The 20,764-nt window shown below is 35.0% G+C and overlaps 1 protein-coding gene across 2 annotated transcripts in view; it reads right to left on the minus strand.

The window, feature by feature from the left end:
- Positions 1-20,764, minus strand: part of LOC126808776 (neurogenic locus Notch protein) — a 429,826-nt gene that overhangs the window by 285,013 nt on the left and 124,049 nt on the right. For both annotated transcript variants that reach the window (XM_056102639.1, XM_050533742.2), the window contains exons 10-14: positions 18,433-18,545; positions 8,321-8,420; positions 7,526-7,599; positions 5,450-5,561; positions 5,121-5,242 (exon numbers count right to left, since the gene is read on the minus strand). In XM_056102639.1, coding sequence (XP_055958614.1) covers positions 5,121-5,242; positions 5,450-5,561; positions 7,526-7,599; positions 8,321-8,420; positions 18,433-18,545 — 521 coding nt within the window. The remainder of the gene's footprint in view (positions 1-5,120; positions 5,243-5,449; positions 5,562-7,525; positions 7,600-8,320; positions 8,421-18,432; positions 18,546-20,764) is intronic.

Here is a 20,764-nt window from a genome sequence, read left to right on the forward strand (position 1 = left end):
CCGGCGTATAACCCAAGCACCATTTCTTACTACATATCTTAGTAGCCTTGTGACCGTCTAGTATTTTCACATGTTGGCTTGGCTTCCCTTTAACGTTGTGTATTCTCTTCTTCTTATCTAAATAGTTAAGACGTTTGTCTTCCCAGTTGTTAGGACGTTTGTCCTACCAAGAATAGCAATGCAACAGTTCGTTTTTACATTTTATATATCAAGCTGCTTACATATGGTACAATGTATAATAGAATAAAGTCATTCTCTCAAGCCCCATCCAGCCAGATTTGCTGGGGCGAGTCTGCTGACAGAAATTGCTACAACTTTTCCCTTCTAGAATCAAGCTGCTGTCTGACGAATGCTCCCAAATATGATAGTTTTGAAGCTTTGGGTTTTGGACCTTCAATTATCTAATTGGTCAAATATGATGTAAATAATTTTATAGATTGGTTAATTAAGCCAAATGACGTCGAAACCCAGTGGAAAATTACAGTAGAAATGCCCGACAAGATATCTGTTATCAACTTAGAATTGAATGTTTACCAAATTATAACTCTTTTTTATATAGCAACCTGTCATTCGTTCACTTATTGATTTAAGTACATATTAGACAATATGTTTGAATCCCACAACTTGCCAAAGACATAAATTAATACAATATAATGCCATCATTAATTTCAAGAGTAAAAATTCTAGCAATATTGCTACATAAGTTTTACAATTATTTGACATACATTCAGAAATATTATATTCATGTGGTGAAAAATGCAAAATATCAGTTTGACAGAACACTATTGGGTTGAGATGAATGAAACATCCGAGGAATTTAAAACGTTACAGACACCTGAACTAAGAACATCTCCCATACTATTATAAGTACGAACAATCCAAACCATAAGACAAAATTCGAAGTCCTAAAAAAACGGTAAAGGCAAAATAGTGTAATCAACAAATGGGCTGTTCACCGTGTACAAAATACACGACAAACAGTGGTAACAGGTGTCCGGAAGAGTAAGCTTACCCTGCGTGGCGCCACATTAGACGAAATCTCGGTAAAATAGCGCAATTGGCCAATGGACTACCCGTATGCAAAATGCACACGATGAACAGTGTTAACAGATGTAGTAGACATAATCAGGAAGATAGTATACGCGTCAATTAATAATATCTAGAATAATTGCCGAAAGAGACATGTTATATTTTTGTAAGTTTAGTGGACAAGTATACAGTAGTTGAAGCTTAGATGACAAATGCCTCGATCTACTTAAAAAATCAAAATAAAAGCAACAAGCTCTCGCGTATTGAACTTGCTTAGGCACATACACTCCATAAGCTGGTGATATTGGAATGTTACTACTAATGAATGGAAAGTTATGAATCAGAAAGTCAAAGTCATCACGTTTATCGTACAATTTAACACACAGTTTATGGCAATTGTCAAAATCGAGACGCAGATCCAAGTAGGAAACATAATTGTCACTGTCAGTAGTATTTTTAGTTTCGAGCTCATCAGGATATATGAATTCTATATAATCACTAAATTTAGGATTATTCAGTGATAGAACATCATCTATATATCGATAAGTGAAATTAAAACGTCTGGCTAATCGTTTATTTGATTTTAGGAGTGCCTGTATATAATCGGCTTCGTAAGAATATAGAAACAAATCAGCAAGCAAAGGTTGGTGCCCATGGGGATAAGTATATATAGACTGTGTTTCCGAGTGAAGGGGTGTGCAACCATTTGCTCTCGACAAAATTCTATGTAATAATGTTATGTAGCACTGATGTTGGAATAAGCTACGGATCCGGGCTTGTTTTTGACATTCAGTGGTGTACGATAACAGTATATTTGTTTTGGTTGAAATGTAAAATAGAAGTTAAAATTGTAAATGATTAGGGTAAAAAGGTCCCATTACTGACGGGGGAAATATAAAATAAATAATGTAATTGTTTGGGCGGAATTATAAAACAAAAACGCAATTATAAAATTGTAGATTACTGAGTTAAGGTCAAGAGATAAAAATTAGTTTGTAGTTTTCTAATTAAAGAGACACATCAAAGTTTATTGATAAATGAAAGTTTAATTTTAATTAAATGTAAGAGTTGATAATAAGATTTAGAATAATAATGTTAGACTTTTATTAAAATAAAGTTGTAAATCAGGAATAGTTAGTTCTTGGTCTGATGGCAATGACATGTTTGATTGACGAATAAAATTGTAATTTGGCCATAGCCAGTCACCAAAGAAGAGTGATGGAAATTCTTGAAAGTCGGAGAAGACTTGTGACTAACGAGATACCTTGCTTAAAAGAAAAAATGAAAGTTTTCAACTTTGAGACTTTGGTAGCTGAAACAGATCAATAGAAATCAAAGAAGAAGAAATGGTTTACCAATTTACTAAATTGAGATTTCCTGAGACAGAATTTAAAGTGAAAACTGAACTGTATAAATTAGAAGTGATATGTTATAGTATTTTAAAATTAGGATACTTGGAGATTTAATAAACAATTACAATTGTGTTTTCTGTGTTTAGGTTAAAGTGAATTTTCATAGGACTGTGAAGGGCAGTGATGAACTTTTAAAGATCGATTGCATGTGTTTTTGTTTTTGATTTTTGTTTATTTCTGTTTTTATTGATACTTTTATTCTTGAAACTGATTGGAGCAGACTGTGATCATATGTAATCGTGTATGTTAATCGTACAGCAATCATATATATATTTTTGGACTGACAACTTTGAATGTCAGAGTGGCGTTTAAAGATACGTGCTCCCAATTAAAGAAGACAATTAAAAATACTAGACGACCAGGAACTGTTCTAAATCATGTAGCAGAGGAGAAAGTACGTGTCACACGTTGGACGTGGGGATTTTTTTTTAAAATCCTACTTTCCACATCTAGCCAGCAACTCATAGCACTGCATGGTGCTAAATTGATCTTAGTGTCTATTTCAGGCCAGTTTTGTAATAAACATCGTTTACTGCATGTATACTGTTTAAAAGAAATTTCAAAATGGTGGTTTGAGAAGTAAATATAGCAACGTCTGATACATAAAATCATCAGATTTGTAGTTTTGGAGGATAATTCCTTTCTGTAGCGTGTGCCAAGCTCAAGGGCAGTTAACTCTGCTTGGCTTAATATTAGGTCCAAAAACTAGATGTGATTTTAAGCGGAAAAGTAGGTATCGAATTACGTTTGACCGTACCTTTATTTTTATTGGCGGATGGTGTAACTTGGCGGGAGATGTTCGGGAGAATGTTGGGCCTGTGGAATATGACAATTGGACCCGTATCAGGTGAGTGGAACGATTTATTCTAGAATTTTAAAAAAATTCAAATATTTTCCATTTCTTTACGTAGGAATATTCCAACATAATTTTACGATTTTATGACACTTTAGAGAATATTCTATTCATAAAAAATTAAAAACCGAATTGTCATGGACGTAATCATGCGTTAAATTGAGAATTAAGTTTAAAAAAAATACAGCAAATAACGGTACATGGCGATAAACCGGAAGTTTATGCCTATGCCGAACGCTGTAGCTATTTGTTTCATTCCGTAAAAATGTGCTTATTCTGTCTTTTTTTTACATAGATCGGTTACAACATGACTTGGAAAATAAAACTACCCATGTTTATAATATATTAATGATTAAATTTTAGCCGATATTATTCGATCTGTAGAAAATGGACCGAACTCGACCCGAAGAAACGGCATAGTTCTATTGACAGACATAAATAAAACCGTATTAACGCACATTTTTTAAAAGCATAACTATATATATTGTATTAACAAAGAATAATTCACGAAGAAACTAAAGTGAAATGTTAGGCCAATTTATTATCACTGACATATGACATAATGGCATGCGATATTGCGAGTAGGCTGTCTTTTTAAAATTGTAAAAATAATATGTTTGTCAATGTAATATCAGATTACGTGGGTATGAAAACTAATCCTTTGCACTGGTTTGTTTAGTTTATTTCATTTTATTTTTTTTTCTATGCAAGCTGTTTACGAAAGACTCTGAAGCAGAGGCCTCATGCGTTCAGTGACCAGACTATCTGTCATATCAAAAATTGTTACCCCAACTAGTTGATAAGCAAAAAAACAATTATTCTTTGAAACCTTCCAAAAATTATTATATAATACCATATATTGTTATTATTTTATATAAATAACCAATATATATATTTATTTATTTATTATTATATAATACCATGTATTGTTATTATTTTATATAGATAACCAATATTTATCTATTTTATTTATTTATTTATTTATTTATTTATTGATTAAGAATTAAATTGAATTGAATTGAATATTTCGTAGGATGAAATCTTAAAAGCCTTGTTGTAATTTTACTATTTTATATCTATTTTCAGGTACTGGTATAAAAAATCAGTTGCATTAGAAACAATTTTTACTTTTTTACAATTTCATGTTTCATAAATCTACATTTTTGTTCTTTCTTTTTTTTTCAATTAAAAAAAAAAGTTAACCTTAAATAAAACATATTAAAAGTATTATGTGTTTAGATTCAGTTTCCAGGGAGTAGGGTCAACTGCCCAACCTCGTGAGTTTTCTCTGCGGCATCCCTACTGCTAAAGACCCTTACTGACAAGCAAATTATTGAATTAAAACGGTTGTGTATGTTAGTCCCAAAATGACCTAGTCTGAGTTATGTGGAGTTAAAACCCTCTCTCCACATCCTTCTTTCTATTTCTCCATATATCTACCTTTTCCCCTGCTTGAAATGCATATTTTAGGATTTGTGTGATGGGAGCAAATGTTTAAAAAGGAGAAATAGCAAACAATCGTCAATTTTAAGTCTAACCCTGGTCATTGATAACCACTTTTCCTGCAAAAGGGGGGGGGGGTATCTTATTCGTTATCTGAATGATTGGGAATCTAATAAGGAGTAACCAAACTGTTATTCTACCAAGTTTCATGTTAATTCATTGAAAAATAATTTGTTTACATTGCACTGAAGTCAAATTATCACTTTTTGGACCAGATTTCGATTTCAGACCGAAAAAACTAAATTAAAAAAAATTGAATATTAAAAAAATAACATTTGATTGGTACGTGCTACTTTCTGTGGTGTAGACGTACAGTGACCTACCTCCGTCTTCACAATTTTGTTGATACATCTGTCGACTTTGTCGTAGTTCTGATGACAGGTTCATAACATTGCTGCAGTCTCGTAGAACTTGCTCAGAACAGTTCAATGATTCCTTGGCTAACCTTGAATCAAAACGAAATCGAATTTGTGCTTTATGATTTCACGAGAAATAAGAAATGAAACTCACAATGATGTGATATTAGTTATACTTTTGTGTAACACATACAGTGTTTCAAAGACTCAGGAGATTATCTATGTACTCGGAGGCCAGCTGTACTGTATACCCTAGCTGATGCCATCAAATTGTTTACTCTCTATACCCAACTTACTTGCAGTAATTATCAGGATTAAGGAAATTGTTCCCAGAGTAGTTGGTGGTCAAGTTACTGGCACATTCAAGAAATCGTTCTGAACACTGTAGCCTTTGTTCTTGAAGAGTGGCTAAAAATCAAACAGTATAAGGAATTAAATAAATGTTTCCTCCGTTTTCTGGCCATTTAATTAGCTAAGTTATCCATAATTTAAAACAAGCGGTTGCCATGTAAGACACGCCCACATTTTGCAAGAGATGGACAGAAAACAAGCTAAAAAAGGGTGATTTTTGAACAAACAATGGGATATACACATATATTTTAAGTTTCATCAAAATCTGATAAATATTCTGACTTCTAGAGTGTCCACAAGCTTGGTATTACATATACTTTTACACTATTTGCGTAAAGAAGTGGTCATTTTGTCGGGCAGTTTCGGTCTGATTTTCACGAAATTCAAACTCAACCTTCATTAGCTTGTAACACAGATATTTTCAAACGTTTTTTTTTAAAAAAAAACTGTGAGATCTAGAGCGTCCACAAGCACAAAAATGGATTTTTGGTACAATTTGGGGCCATAATCCAGGACGTTAAGGTCCGATGTGCGTGAATATCGAAAGGAACCGAGATCTTTTGGATATAAACATATATTTGAAGTTTCAACAAAATCGGACAAAAATTGTGATCCTTAGCTGGTCCACAACCTTGGTGTTAAATCTTTTACACTACTTACGGCTATTTTGTCTAGCAGTTTCGCTCCGATTATTACGAGATTTGAACTCAATCATCATCAGGGTGTACCGGTGATATATCTAACCTAAAACCGCGATTTGTTCGGACAATCAGGGGCCATAATCCAGGAACTTACACTCCGATATACGCAAATATCGAAACGAACTGAGATCTTTGGGACATAAACACATGTTTTAAATTTCATCCTCTAGAGGGTCCACAACCTTGATATTACATACTTTAACACTATTTGCGTACATAGAGCGGCCATTTTGTCCGGTAGTTTGGGTCCGATTTCACCAAATTCAAACTTAATTATTATTATGCTGTAACGGTGATATATTTAAACGTCTTTTTAAATCAGATAAAAATTGTAACCTCCAGGGGGACCACAAGGTACAAACGCGATTTTTTGTACAATCAGGGGTCTAATCCAGGAAGTTATAGAGGCCGATATGCGCGAATATCACAAGGAACCGAGGTCTTTCGGTTATAAACAAACATTTCAAGTTTATCAAAATCGGATCAAAAATTGTGATATCCAGAGTGCCCACAAGCTAAAAATCTGATTTTTCCTACAATCAGGGCCATAATCCATGAAGTTACTGACCGATACATGCCAATATCGAAAGGAGCCGAGATCTTTGAGATATTAACCTATATATCAAGTTTCCTCAAAATCTGACCTGTAGAGTGTCCACAAACAAATTGTGGACCGATGGACGGACAGACAGACGGACGGGCGTTCGGACGGACTGGGGCGGCGACAATATAAAAACATAAACTATAATATGCCCTACATTAGAAAAGTCATCTGGACTATTTCTAAAATAATTGTCAACAATAATCTTGTCTGGTAATTTTTTTTTAAAATGAAAAGCAAGTTATTTTTAAATCTAATCAGTTTATTTTGATTTTTTTCTTCCAACTACCTCAATGAACAACCCCCCTCCAAGTATTGACAAATTCTACACATAACTAATTTCGTGTATAAGATTCACAAAATTTAGAAGTAAAAATGTTAACAGGAAAATGTGTTCAAACATTGCTATCCGAAAAGTTTGAATTTTGACCCAACGTCAATCCCAATGACACACAACTTGCGGAGGTAGCGACAATGCATGTCTATATTTAATGTGTATTTATTACAGAGGGCGTTAATAATCCTATAGGTAAGGTCAATGAAGCAATGGTTATGAACATTACTAGCTCATTAACCACAGCAATTATGGTTGGATAGTACTGAACAAAAAAAAAATTCGTTGGCATCTGACAGGGTTCTGTCTAAGTAACATCTGATATGAAATATTTGTAGAGATGAAGAGACAAACGTCATCAGATCTGAGGAACACGAGAACTTACTGGCATTATTACAGTTGACCATTCGATTGTATTCATCATAGTAGTCATGACTACAAACACCACAATAATTTGCTCTAAAACATATCAAATAATAAATAATAACCACTAATGGCAGATTCATTTTGACAAAATAAAAGACATTTACATGTACACAAGTGAATTTGGAATGAAGGGGCAGAACATAACCAATTTGATTCAAGAGGAATTAGCGCTTTTAGAGTCTTCGGCAGTTGATATGAAGTAACTTTCAAATTGATGGGATTATCAGATTGGGGAAGTATGGTGGCTCAATGATTAAGGCACCGGATCACTAACTAGGAGGTCCGGGGTCTAATCCCAGTGTTGGCGTAGAAATTTCCCTGGGATTTTCCAGCATGGTAACCCCTTGTCGGTGGTGCAGGATGGACAGGGGCCGCGGTCCAGTCAAAATTCCCTCGCTGCATCCTGTATGGTGTATGCCCGTCTTCATTATCCCAGTCGGTGCAGAAAAGTAGGATGTTAAATTCCATTTCATTTCATTTCGTTATCAAATCATGGCTTTATTTAATCTAAAGGTTGACAGGCACCTACTTCACAAAGCAAATCAACACATCCGATTTAATTAGACCAAAATTTTTGTTCTTTACTCAGATCAAAGATTTCTAGATTAAAACGTATTAATAACATGTTGTATTTATTATGGTAAACATATAAGTGAGCAGTGTTTACAAAGTACTCATAGTTTTGACATTACTAAATGATCTTGCTTGTGGATACAATTCATGCTGAAGTTATTGAAACTATAAGTAACCTTACCTGCATATGGCATTTGGATGTCCTGGACAAGATGCCAAAAGACATGGATCGATAAAACAGTTAGCAACTGGTAAACCTGGTGGACATGATGAAGTGTTATCTGTTAAAAACAAAACAAAAAAAAAGTTTGACAAACTAGCTTTAAAAAAATACAGACAAATTAGATTTTTTGGCAGATTATACAAGAATAATTTTATACAAATATAACTTTGATTTATTTTTCAAATAAAAACATTAAATTATTTTAAAATTGTAGGTGTGAGAAATCCCCTGTAAATGGAAGGTAATAGGTAAGTACTGAAGGTAAAATGTGAGTACTGAAGGAAAAATGTAGGTACTGAAGGTAAAATGTAGGTACTAAATATAAAATGGAGGTACTGAAGGTAAAATGTAGGTACTGAATGTAAAATGTAGGTAGGTACTGAAGGTAAAATGTAGGTACTGAAGGAAAAATATTGGTACTGAAGAAAAAATGTAGACACCGGGGGTAACATGTAGGTACTGAACGTAACATGTAGGTACTGAACTGAAGGAAAAATGTAGGTACTGAGGGTAAAATGTAGGTACTGAAGGAACAAGCGGTTGCCATGCAAGATACGTCCACATTTTACAAGAGACGGGCAGAGAACAAGCTAAAAAAGGTGATTTTTCGTACAATAAAGCCCATAATCCAGAATGTTACGGTCCGACATGCGTCAATATGGAAGGTAGCCGAGATCTTTGACATATAAACATATATTTTAAGATTCATCAAAATCGGATAAAACTGTGACCTCTAGAGAATCCACGACCTCAGTATTACACGGAGAGCGGTCATTTTGTTGGACAGTCTCGACCAGATTTTCACGAAATTCAAGATAAACTGTCATTATAGTGTAACGGTGATATATTCTAACGGTTTTTAAAGTCAAATAAAAAAAATGTGACCTTTAGCGGGTTCACAAGCTAAAAGCATGGTTTTCGTACACTAAGGGGTCATAATCCAGGAAGTTAGGAGCCGATATGCGCGAATATTAAAAGGAACCAATTTCTTTTGGGTTATAAACATACATTTTATCAAATTCGGATACAAAAGCGAATTTTCGTACAACCAGGGGCCATTATTCATGAAGTTACGGTCCGATACATGCCAATATAGAAAATAACCGAGGTTCTTGGAATATAAACTTAACATTGTGACCTGTAGAGTGTCCACAAACAAATTGTGAATGGACGGGCGGACAGGGTTGACGGGAGATAACTGCACATGTCGTCTCATAGTCTAAAATATGTTTAAGCCATTAATCTATATAACCAGCGGATGCCGGGCAAGATACGCCCACATTTTGCAAGAGATGGATAGAGAACAAGCTAAAAAAAAGAAAATGTGTCTCATAGTCTAAAATATGTTTGAGCCATTAATCTATATAACCAGCGGTTGCCGGGCAAGATACGCCCACATTTTGCAAGAGATGGATAGAGAACAAGCTAAAAAAAGAAAATGCGTCTCATAGTCTTAAATATGTTTGAACCATTAATCTATATAACCAGCGGTTGCCGGGCAAGATACGCCCACATTTTGCAAGAGATGGATAGAGAACAAGCTAAAAAAAGAAAATGCGATTTTTTGTACAATAAGGGGCCATAATCCAGGAAGTTACGTCCCGATGTGCACGAATATCAGCAGTAGGAACCAAGATCTTTGGGTTATAAACATACATTTCAAGTTTGATCAAATCGTATGAAAATTGTGACCCGTAGAGTGTCCAGAAACAAATTGTGGACGGACGGACAGGAGCGACGACAATATACGTCCACATGCAAATGTCACCGTGTAAAGATGTGGGTACTGAAGAGAAATACTGTTTTCTTTAATCTGAAAGGTGAGATTTACAATCAACCTAATCTGATAGGTGAGATTTACAATCAACCTAGTTTGGAGTTAAAATATTTGTTTTGAAATATTTCACCATCTAATCATAAACCTAGGTATTGATAATGTATGCATATTATAATATGCTGAGGTAAGTGTATATACGTATGTTCCCTGTGCATTCAAGTACATTTGTTTTGTGTATTTATATACAGTGCACTCTGTCACATCCGACTTCTGGTCACTCCGGCACTCTGTTACATCCGACACCATTTTCATGTCCCGATTTATTTCCTTATTACTTCAGCCTTAAAAATCTCTGGGTAATTCGACCTCTGTACGTTTCGGATTACGACATCAATCAGCCGTCCCGTCATACGATTTCCATTGAATCGACACCGTATAATCCGGCCTTCAATCGGTGGGTGTGAAGCAAACACTTACCGATCAATTATCCGTGAGATTAAAACTGGAAGGGTGTGAAGCCACAAAAGATCAATTCTCTGTGAGATTAAAACTCGCTACCGTAGGTCTTTGTTGATTACTTTGATAGTTTTAATCTCTTGTAAGACAGTTGTGACAAATACTCAAGAATATGAAAAAAATGTTTTAGAATTTAATTTGACGGAAGAAAAAAGTTAATATTTGGGACTCATTAAGTCGCATCGATGTCATCCTTATCAGTGATTGTAGCGGCCTAGCGAAAATTCACTGCTGATCAGTGTGTATTTTTGGGATTGAGAGAATTCAATTCCGGAACGTTCAATCGAGTACGCCCAATGAACACGTGGTAGTAAAGACAAGAGTGCGATCAACTGTAGATGGCGAAGAAGATAGATTAACGACAGACTTGACCTATAGCTATTCAATATGCCTAAGCATGTTAAATGAAATAAAGGTTAATGTAATAAAATTTTGAATGTACAAAAAGGTCTATAATTTTTAAAGGGAACAACATTCTGGTGATTCGAAGTTCTATGTTCGAAGCTACATTATAATAACACTTACGGTTTTGAGAAAACTGGGTATTCAGACACTCTGTGTAATCCGAAATATTGTAACGATCCCGTACGATGTAGATATAAAGATACTTTTCCTCCGCCTTGGGACTATTCATAAATAATGTCATAATATCTGCATTACGCATTTATGTGTATCAGCTATATTTGCCACGTGAATAAGTTATGTCCCTTCTTTGATTGGCATTTAGTAATTGAACATATTAAAGATACATTCCCGTGTACAAACTGGGTGATTTAATGGTATATATGGACTAAAAACATATTCAAACTAATTAATTTGTCATAATTTTGCTTCAAATCCTTCTCAAACATTGTAATTGCGAAGGAATGCCCTACTATAAAAATTCGACCAAACCAGGTCATGTTTACGTCACGTGACTTACCTCTCTTGGAAGTCAGAGTAGAATTCATTGCATACGTAAGAAGACGATGTTGCCTTAATCGCTTACTATTTATTACAAATATCGAATCCTAATTAAATTCTCGGATTATCCACTACCCGCGTCTTTTTCCGTCATTTTTATACGTCCACATTCATAATGTGGATGTATATTGCCGTCGCCCCTGTCTGTGTGGGTGGGTGTGTGTGTGGGTGGCCACAATTCTTAAGTGATCATCTTCAAACTTTACATACTTATTCCTTATACCCTAAGGATGATCCTTATTGTTTTTGGTGCATGCCCGACCCCCAGGGACAGAGCCACGCCCATTTTTTTGTATTTGTTTGTTTGTCGTCTACAGGCCACATTTCTTAACGTATCATCTTGAAACTATGTATACTTATTCTTTGTACCCAACACCCAGGGGCAAAGCCACGCCCATTTTCTTTTTTTTTATGTCTGTGTGTCGCCTACAGGCCACAATTCTGAATCATTCGCCTTGAAATTTTTTCATATGAATTGCTTATACCCTAACGATGATCCCTATTGTTTTTTTTACCCCCAGGGGCAGAGCCACGCCCATTTTCTTTTCTTTTTATGTCTGTGTGTCACCTACAGGCCACAATTCTTAATCAATCGTCTTGAAAATTTTTCATATGAATTGCTTATACCCTAACGATGACCCCTATTGTTTTTGATGCATGCCCGACTGCCAGGGGCATAGCCACGCCCATCCCTTATATTTATTTATTTGTTTGTCATCTACAGATCGCATTTCATATCGTATCACCTTGAAACTTAGCATACATATTCCTTCTATCCTAAGGAACATCCCTATTATTTGTGGTGAATACCCAACCCCCAGGGGCAGAGCTACGCCTATTTTCTTTTTTTATGTCTGTGTGTCACTCGCAGACCGCATTTCTTAATCGATCATCTTGAAAACTTTTTTATACTTATTCCTTATAGCCTAAGGCTACTTTTTTATTCTTATTCCTTAATCCTAAGGCTGAGCTCTATTATTATTTTTGGTGCATGCTCGACCCCTTGGGACAGAGCCACGCCTAATGTTTGTGTGTCTTGTGTTTTGCTTACAGGCCGCAATTCTTAATAGATCCTTTTGAAACTTTGCCTACCTATTCGAAACGTCATGCTTTTAGAATAAAGACATCGATTGTTTTAAAATAAAAATTGTGTTCTGTTAATGTGAACGAAATGTTAAACTGATAGCAGTCCTACAACCCAGTTTTATTTCACAGACCCTCAATGCAAACTGGACCATATCAAACAAAACAGGAATGTATATTGCTGCGTTAGCGATGCTCTTGTTATCTCAGAAAGTGTTGTGCGTCTAACTCTTCATAAATGTTATCAACTTGTACATCAAGCGCCCAATGTTCGCGTGTGACCTTTGACTTCGCGTATGCAGAAATTCCTAATCGTCGGGCTATCGATCATGGGAACCCTTACATTTTTGTCCTGTATATGCTCCAGGAGTGTTTTTCGGGGAATCCAGTATTTTTCTAGTAAGATTGGGTATCTCTACTTTCATACCAAAATTACCATACTTTTATTGGAAATAACCACCCGATAAATACTTTTCTGGGAACCCATCTTTAACACAAGGTACAATTTGATAGATACACAATTACTGAGTTTAATACTAAGCGACGTTTCGACGAGGATACTCTCGTCTTTATCAAGCGAATGATAAAGCTATGTGAATAGTAGGCAAATATACACAGAATATGCAACAAATAACAATTAAATACAATTAGGGGACAATTTACAACTAAACGTACACAACGGAAACTCTTACAGGGATAAAAAGGAGGGGGGGTCCTATTATTTATAAAGATATTTGTATTACAACTATTTATGGGTAATCAATTAACCTGAGCTATAGATAAACAATAATTTAAAGAGAAGTGTGTCTGTATGGGGGTATGAGTGACCAAGAGTGATCGCTGATGCAAGGTAAATAAAATATATATTAATTCAATAAACAGAAACCATGAAAGATGTAAAACCTATTTTTAGGCTATAAAACTGGACGAAAGGAACCGTAAATATATTAATTGAACAAAATGAAAATCAAGAACTATGAAATATATTATCAGACTGTAAAACTGGATAAGTACTGAAAACCAAGATATGTAAAATGTATAATTAGACTAAAAGAAACTGGATAAGCACTGACATAGAACAAAAGTATGGGAATCAATGAATACGTTCGTCATAAGCCCCTGAGCAAGAGTGATCGCTGATGCAAGGATAACCATAAATGTATTAATTCAAAAAGTTTAAAATCATAAAAGATAAAACCTATTATTACACTATAAACCTGGACGAGGGAGACCATAAATATATTAATTCAATGAACCGAAAGTCAATAAATGTAAAATATATTATCAGGCTGTAAAACTGGATAAGTACTGAAAACCAAGATACAGTGTATAATTAGGCAGTAAAACTGGTTAACACTGAAATGTATTAATTCAATAAACTGAAAATCATGAAAGATGAAACCTGTTAATAGATTATAAACCTGAACGATGGAAACCGTAACGGTTTAACTCGGGCTTGATGCGTTTTATATTGATGGCCTCAAGAAGTTTCTTGGTTTTCTTCTGGTGATGATTTACAACAAGGGTTCTTGTTAGGTCTCATGGGATTGTATGATGTCCGTTGTTAATAATATGCTCTGCTACGGCTGAGGGATTGTTGGAAGTTATTGACTTGTGCTCGTTTATTTGAACATCTAGTGGACGCTTCGTTTCACCTACACACTCTTCGTTGAACGAGCAGGTTATTTCCTAAATACATCCTTTGGGTTGTGGGGGTTTGTTTTGTTTTACCATTAGCTTGTAATAAATTCTGTATGGTTTCCCCGATTGATAAGGTGACGTCTATGCCCACTTCTTGTTTCATCAACCGTCTTAACTGGTAAGATATTTTGTCGTGAAACGGGATGGTTATTCTGATGCCTGGTGGTGGTGATAACACCATTAAACAGTTGGGTAGGGTAACTGTTATTGTTTATGAAAACGTTCATTAAATGCTCTAATCCCGCGTGTAAATGTTCTTCATCACATATCTTTGTGGCGCGTCTGGTTAGAGTGGTGATGATGGATTTCTTTATTTGATGTGAATGATTTGAATTATAGTGGATGCATTGATCAGTGTGAGTTGGTTTACTATAAACAGTAGTGGAGAATTTGTTGTCAGATTTAGTCACTAAGACGTCAAGAAATGGGAGACTGTCATCCATTTCTGTTTCCATTGTGAATTTTATCCTCGTTTGTCGACTGTTCAGATGTTGGAGTAGCGTTTCTGGCTTGTCGTTTTGATTGGGGACCACAAATGCATCACCAACCTTGCGACACCAACAAAGGGGGTTTAATGGGGGAAGTCTGTAATGCATCAGTTTCTTAACTGGTCATAAATACTTCTGACAGTAGTGGCGATAGTGGGTTACCCATAGGCAGGCCATGTATTTGTTGATAATATTCATCACCCCATCTAACGTAAGTGGCGGTTATACAGTGGCCTGATCACAAGACTTAGAACTAAAGATTTATTAATTACCGACCATAAATATAAGGCAGTGAAGTGTGAATGTGGCCAAATTTTGACCGTTAATCATGTCTTCATTACATGCAATAAATTGGAAGATAAAAGACTCCCTGTAAGATGCCAAACTTCAATATACCCTCCAAAATGTCCTCTTCCCCTGTTGGAATATGTCATATAAAATTTATGAAGCGATCTCAAATTCATAGCAGAATATGGGTCTTTCCGATGGTATATTTGTAGGATTAGAAACTTTATGAGCTTTTCCTAAAATGTTGAAATGGATTGGTTTGTCAACAGGTCTGTCCAGGAAAATTTTCTGTTCATTTTTCGGAATTTGAAGGCCAGTCGCTAATTTTGTCAATTCCTTCAAAAGATAGATGCTATAAACAGCAGATCTATTCCTAAGAATAATAATAATAATAATAATAATAATAACAATAATAATAATAATGAGTTTTTGTATAGCGCAGCTTATCCATAAAAAATGTTCAAGGCGCTTGGTAGTTGTAGAAATGTTTTCAGTTTTGACTTAAAAGTTCTGAGATTATCATATCGCCTTAAATCAATATCAATTGCGGTCCAGGGTAATGGTGCAACATTGACCTGTACCCGAAGGTCTTCATATTATAGCGTGGATTGTAAAGTCTCAGTTAGCTACTTGATCTGGGGTTGCGTATAGGAATGTAATTGTGTATCAGTTCTTGAAGGTATGAAGGGGATGAATTGTTGACACATTTAAACACTGTACATAGTAACTTATATTCAATGCGACATTTGACATGGAGCCGGTGCAATCCTTTCAGAATAGGTGTGATATGGTTGGAGACAATGATATAATTCTGGCCGCTGTGTTTTGGACACACCGTAGCTTGTTTAATAGATTTTGTGGAATACCCCATAGCAAATCATTGCAATAATCAAGTATGGAAAGGACCAAAGCACGAACTATAATGTATGAGCAGTTTCATGACTAATCAGGTGTTGAACTTGACGTATAGCACAGGAATACGCCCAAGGTTTTTGGCTGAATAGCAGAAAGCTATATCTGAGTCTCCGATCGTTATGGATTGTTCATGCATGTTTGACCTCTGATGTTGACTGCCTATTAAAATCGTCTCAATTGAGTCTCCGATCGTTATGGATTGTTCATGCATGTTTGACCTCTGATGTTTACTGCCTATTAAAATCGCCTCAATTTTGTCATCATTAAGTTTCAGCATATTAGTGGTCATCCATGATTTTATTGATTTAATACATGCAGTTATTTTTTCGAATTCCTGCAAAGATGCTGATGGGTCAAAACTTCCAATTATCTGAGTCTCATCTGCGTATGCGTGATGATCTAGTGGGTGACGGTCAATGATGTTAAATACAGATGCAGTATAGAGCACAAACAACACTGGGCCCAAAACAGAGCCTTGTGACACACCATGTTTTAGCAGTACTAGTGGTGATACTGTCTTGACTATTAACACTTTCTGCGATCGATTTTGTAAATAGGATTTTGTAAATAGGATTTTAGCCAACTCAGTGCAGCGTCTGTGATACCAAACTGACTGGAGAGGGTCCACCAATATATCGTGATTTATAATATCAAATGCTGCTGATAGGTCGAGCAAAACCAAGGCTGTACATATTCCATCATCTATCGCTACTCGAAGATCATTTGCTAACTACCCTTATTAAGGCGGTCTCTGTAGAATGATTTTGCTTTATACGCTGATTGAAATTTGTCTAACAGTCCACGTGTGGTTAAGTGATTAATAAGTCGCTTATTTTCGGCTTTCTCAATGACTCTTGGTGTTATCAGTTTATATCCGAATGTTCTTATTTCTGAATGATTAGAAGCGCTGAAACATGGATTACGTGAAAGTAAAATTATGACCAATGAAGATTCAGAATCAATTCTACAAATAGCAGATTTTGTTCTTCACAACAATGAATTTGAATTTTCTAGTATGTTGTATAGACAGATATCTGGAACCGCCATGGGAACTTCGTTTGCTGTGACATATGCTAACATATATATGTCATACTTGGTGAAACCCTACTATGAACCATTACCTAATAAACCAGATATTTCAGGCAGATTCGTCAATGGTCAGATATTCATATAGTGTAGGCCATCGAAAGTATAACAAAAACGAAACGAAATAAAGATCTGTATTTTAATCAGATTGTTAATTTCTTAGATGTGAAAGTTGTCAAAGAAAGAAATAAGTTAGATACAAATCTATAATCCAAGAAAACAGATTGCCATCATTATCTTCCACCATCAAGTTGTCATCAAAAACACACCTTTAACGCTATCCCTTACAAAACGGATTTGTAGCAAAGATAGCTGGACTAAATCAAATCTAATAATTTTAGGACCCTATCTTAAACGGGATGTGGTCACAATAGCCCTAAGCCATAATGGCCAAAATTGATTTGGGTCAAACATCCAAACAGTTTGGTTATAACGGCAAAACAATTTACTCATAACGGCCAAACATTAATAATTTAATATAAAACAATATAATTTATCAAATATTACTTACCTGTGATAAAAATAATAATCATTCGACAAAAATAACAATCATTCAAAAAAAAAAACCAATCATTCGACAAAAATCACATTTCACTCATAACATAATTAAATGACTAAAGACCGAAGAATTTTAGACACAAGTTCACGAATGACAAAAATTATGGATAACAGCAAAATAATAATAGCAGAGAGAAAGAACCGCACAATTGGCAATATTTTGAAAGAAATTCGAGGCTATCATACAGATTCAGAAAGTGATTATACAATGTAGATACAGTACATAATTACATTTATGTATAACCAGGATTTTCCTGTGTGGTTTACACATGTCAATGGTGCGTGGCACAATACAAGGTCTGAGTACTGTGTACAAATTGACATGCGCTTTAAATAACACTTGACAGTTTGAGTTTAAAATAAGAATAGATGTAGGTCGTAGGGCCGTTGTCTGGGCAAAGGTGTCAGGCAGGTGCAAAGACTGATTTTCGTCATTTGTTTTTTTATTTAGGAGTTTAAGTATTATTCCTGTTCATTTAAGGAAACAAATTCTAGTCTCAGGTTTATCTTTAATGGGAAATAAGATCATCTAATTTCAGGTTTAATCCCTCATGATGTTCGAGACAAATTCGAAAAGGCTATAGATTACTGGATTTCAGCGAAGAATGATGATATAATAACAAGTATTGTCTTTATTTGATGGCCAGTCCTCGTCTATCTATTGCAACGATGAAAATTATTTTAAAACAACTTACCGTCGGGACACATATCTTGGTGAGATGTTCGCATTTGAGAAGTAATATTAGGTACTGTACAGTTATCATTGGCTTCTAATTTCCCGAAACAATCAATAGCTCTCCTGGTATAACTACAATAAAATTACACATAGATCTAACTAGGGCCTCATGAAATACCTCCCAACACTGGGCCCAAAACAGAGTCTTGTGGCACAATATGTTTTAGCAGTACTGGTGGTGATACCATCTTGCCGATTAACACTTTCTGCGATCGATTTTGTAAATAGGATTTTAGCCAACTCAGTGCAGCGTCTGTGATACCAAATGGACTGGTGAGACGGTCCACCAATATATCGTGATTTATAATATCAAACGCTGCTGATAGGTCGAGCAAAACCAAGGCTGCACATATTCCATTATATATCGCTACCCGAAGATTATTTACTACCCTTTTTAAGGCGGTCTCTAAAGAATGATTTTGCTTATATGCTGTGTGAAATTTCTCTAATAGTCCACTTGTGGTTAAGTGATTAATAAGTCGCTTATTTATGGCTTTCTCAATATCAGAATGTTGTTATTTCTGAATGATAAGAAGCACTGAATCATTGATTACGTGAAAATAAAATTATGACCAATGAAGATTCAGAATCAAATTCCACAAATAGCAGATTTTGTTCTTCACGACAATGAATTTGAATTTTCTGGTATGTTTTAAAGACAGTTATCTGGGACCGTCATGGGAACTCTGTTTGCTGTGACATATGCTGACATATGCTAACATTATATGTCATACTGGGTGGAAACCTACTATGAACCATTACCTAATAAACCAGATATTTCAGCCAGATTCGTCGATGGTATATGGGCTTTATCTTCTCTCCCACTAGAAGAATGTAATAATTTCGTTTCAACATTAAATTAAATCAACAACATCCAAAGATCAAATTTACTATGGATATAAACAGCAACTCAGTATTAAAATTTCTCAATCTGATTAAAACACAGACCCTATTTCGTTTCGTTTTTATAGTTCAAAATTTCGTTTAACTTGTCTTTACTACACTAGGATCTGGAAGAGTTGTTATCATTGACGTGTTCTGAATGATTTGAGGGATTAGTCAAGGAAACAGTCTGTTACGACGAGCTTTAGGCGTGTTTTGCACGGAACTGTGGGTAACCCACTAGTAACATCAATGGTGATTGGTTAATCAAATGTCTGACGTCATAGGGTCAAAAGTCGCTTGTATGACCTCTGAAGCGAGCTATCGCTACAGTTGGTCAGATCTTCATATAGTGTAGGCCAAACACACCTTTAACACTATCCCTTACAGTGGTGCTCTAAGTATAAAACGGATTTGTAGCAAAGATAGCTGGACTAAATCAAATCTAAAAATTTTGGGACCCTATCTGAAACGGGATGTGGTCATAACAGGCCTAAGCCATAATGGCCAAAATTGATTTGGGTCAAACAGCCAAACAGTTTGGTTATAACGACAAAACAAATTTATTTAGTCATAACAGCTCAACATTAATAATTTGAAATAAAACAATATAATTTACCAAATATTACTTACCTGTGGTAAAAATAACAATCATTCGACAAATATAACAATTCACCCATAACATAATTAATCATTTGAACATTTTTTTCGACTAATCATCCTATCCAATTAAATTTAAATTGCTCTTTGATAATCTGTTTGAAGATGGCTACATAGGATTAGTGGCGATTAACTAGTAACGAATCCCTAATTAGGTACTTCACACCCCTCTAATCTGATTAGGTAATTTGAGCTAGACATAAACCATTTGCTTTTTTACCTAAGGTAAAAGAAACGGCCGTAAATAACCCATTTATACCAGCCAATGACAAAATAATGACAAAATAAAATAAAACATTAAAACGCAGTTCCGTTAGTATTTTTCATATTTACTTTGTCATTATTTTGTTATTGTTTTACCCATAAATATATATTGTAGTATAAAATATAAAAATAACACCGATTTGCTTCTACATGTTTCAATATAATTTCATCGGTGTTATTTTTATATTTTATACTATTCAAAAAAAGTAGGGGATATTTGATTTTTAAGTGTTATTAAAGTCACCTAATGAAACTGACGAAGAAACAAATGACAAAATGAAATGAAGTTCACATTCATCGATTTATTCCAAATGATCGTTAGACTAAGTAAGGCACAGACTGACCATTATAAGGGTAAAATGATACCCGGGGTCAAACAGCAAAGTTACCACAGCATCACAACCAAGTCAGTAACGGGTAAATTCTCCTCTGTTTGCCAAACAAGCATTGATCCGACGTGGCATACTCCTAATGTCATTTTGGTC

This window comes from Patella vulgata, chromosome 1 (genome assembly GCF_932274485.2).
Source record: "Patella vulgata chromosome 1, xgPatVulg1.2, whole genome shotgun sequence".
Lineage (NCBI taxonomy): Eukaryota > Metazoa > Mollusca > Gastropoda > Patellidae > Patella > Patella vulgata.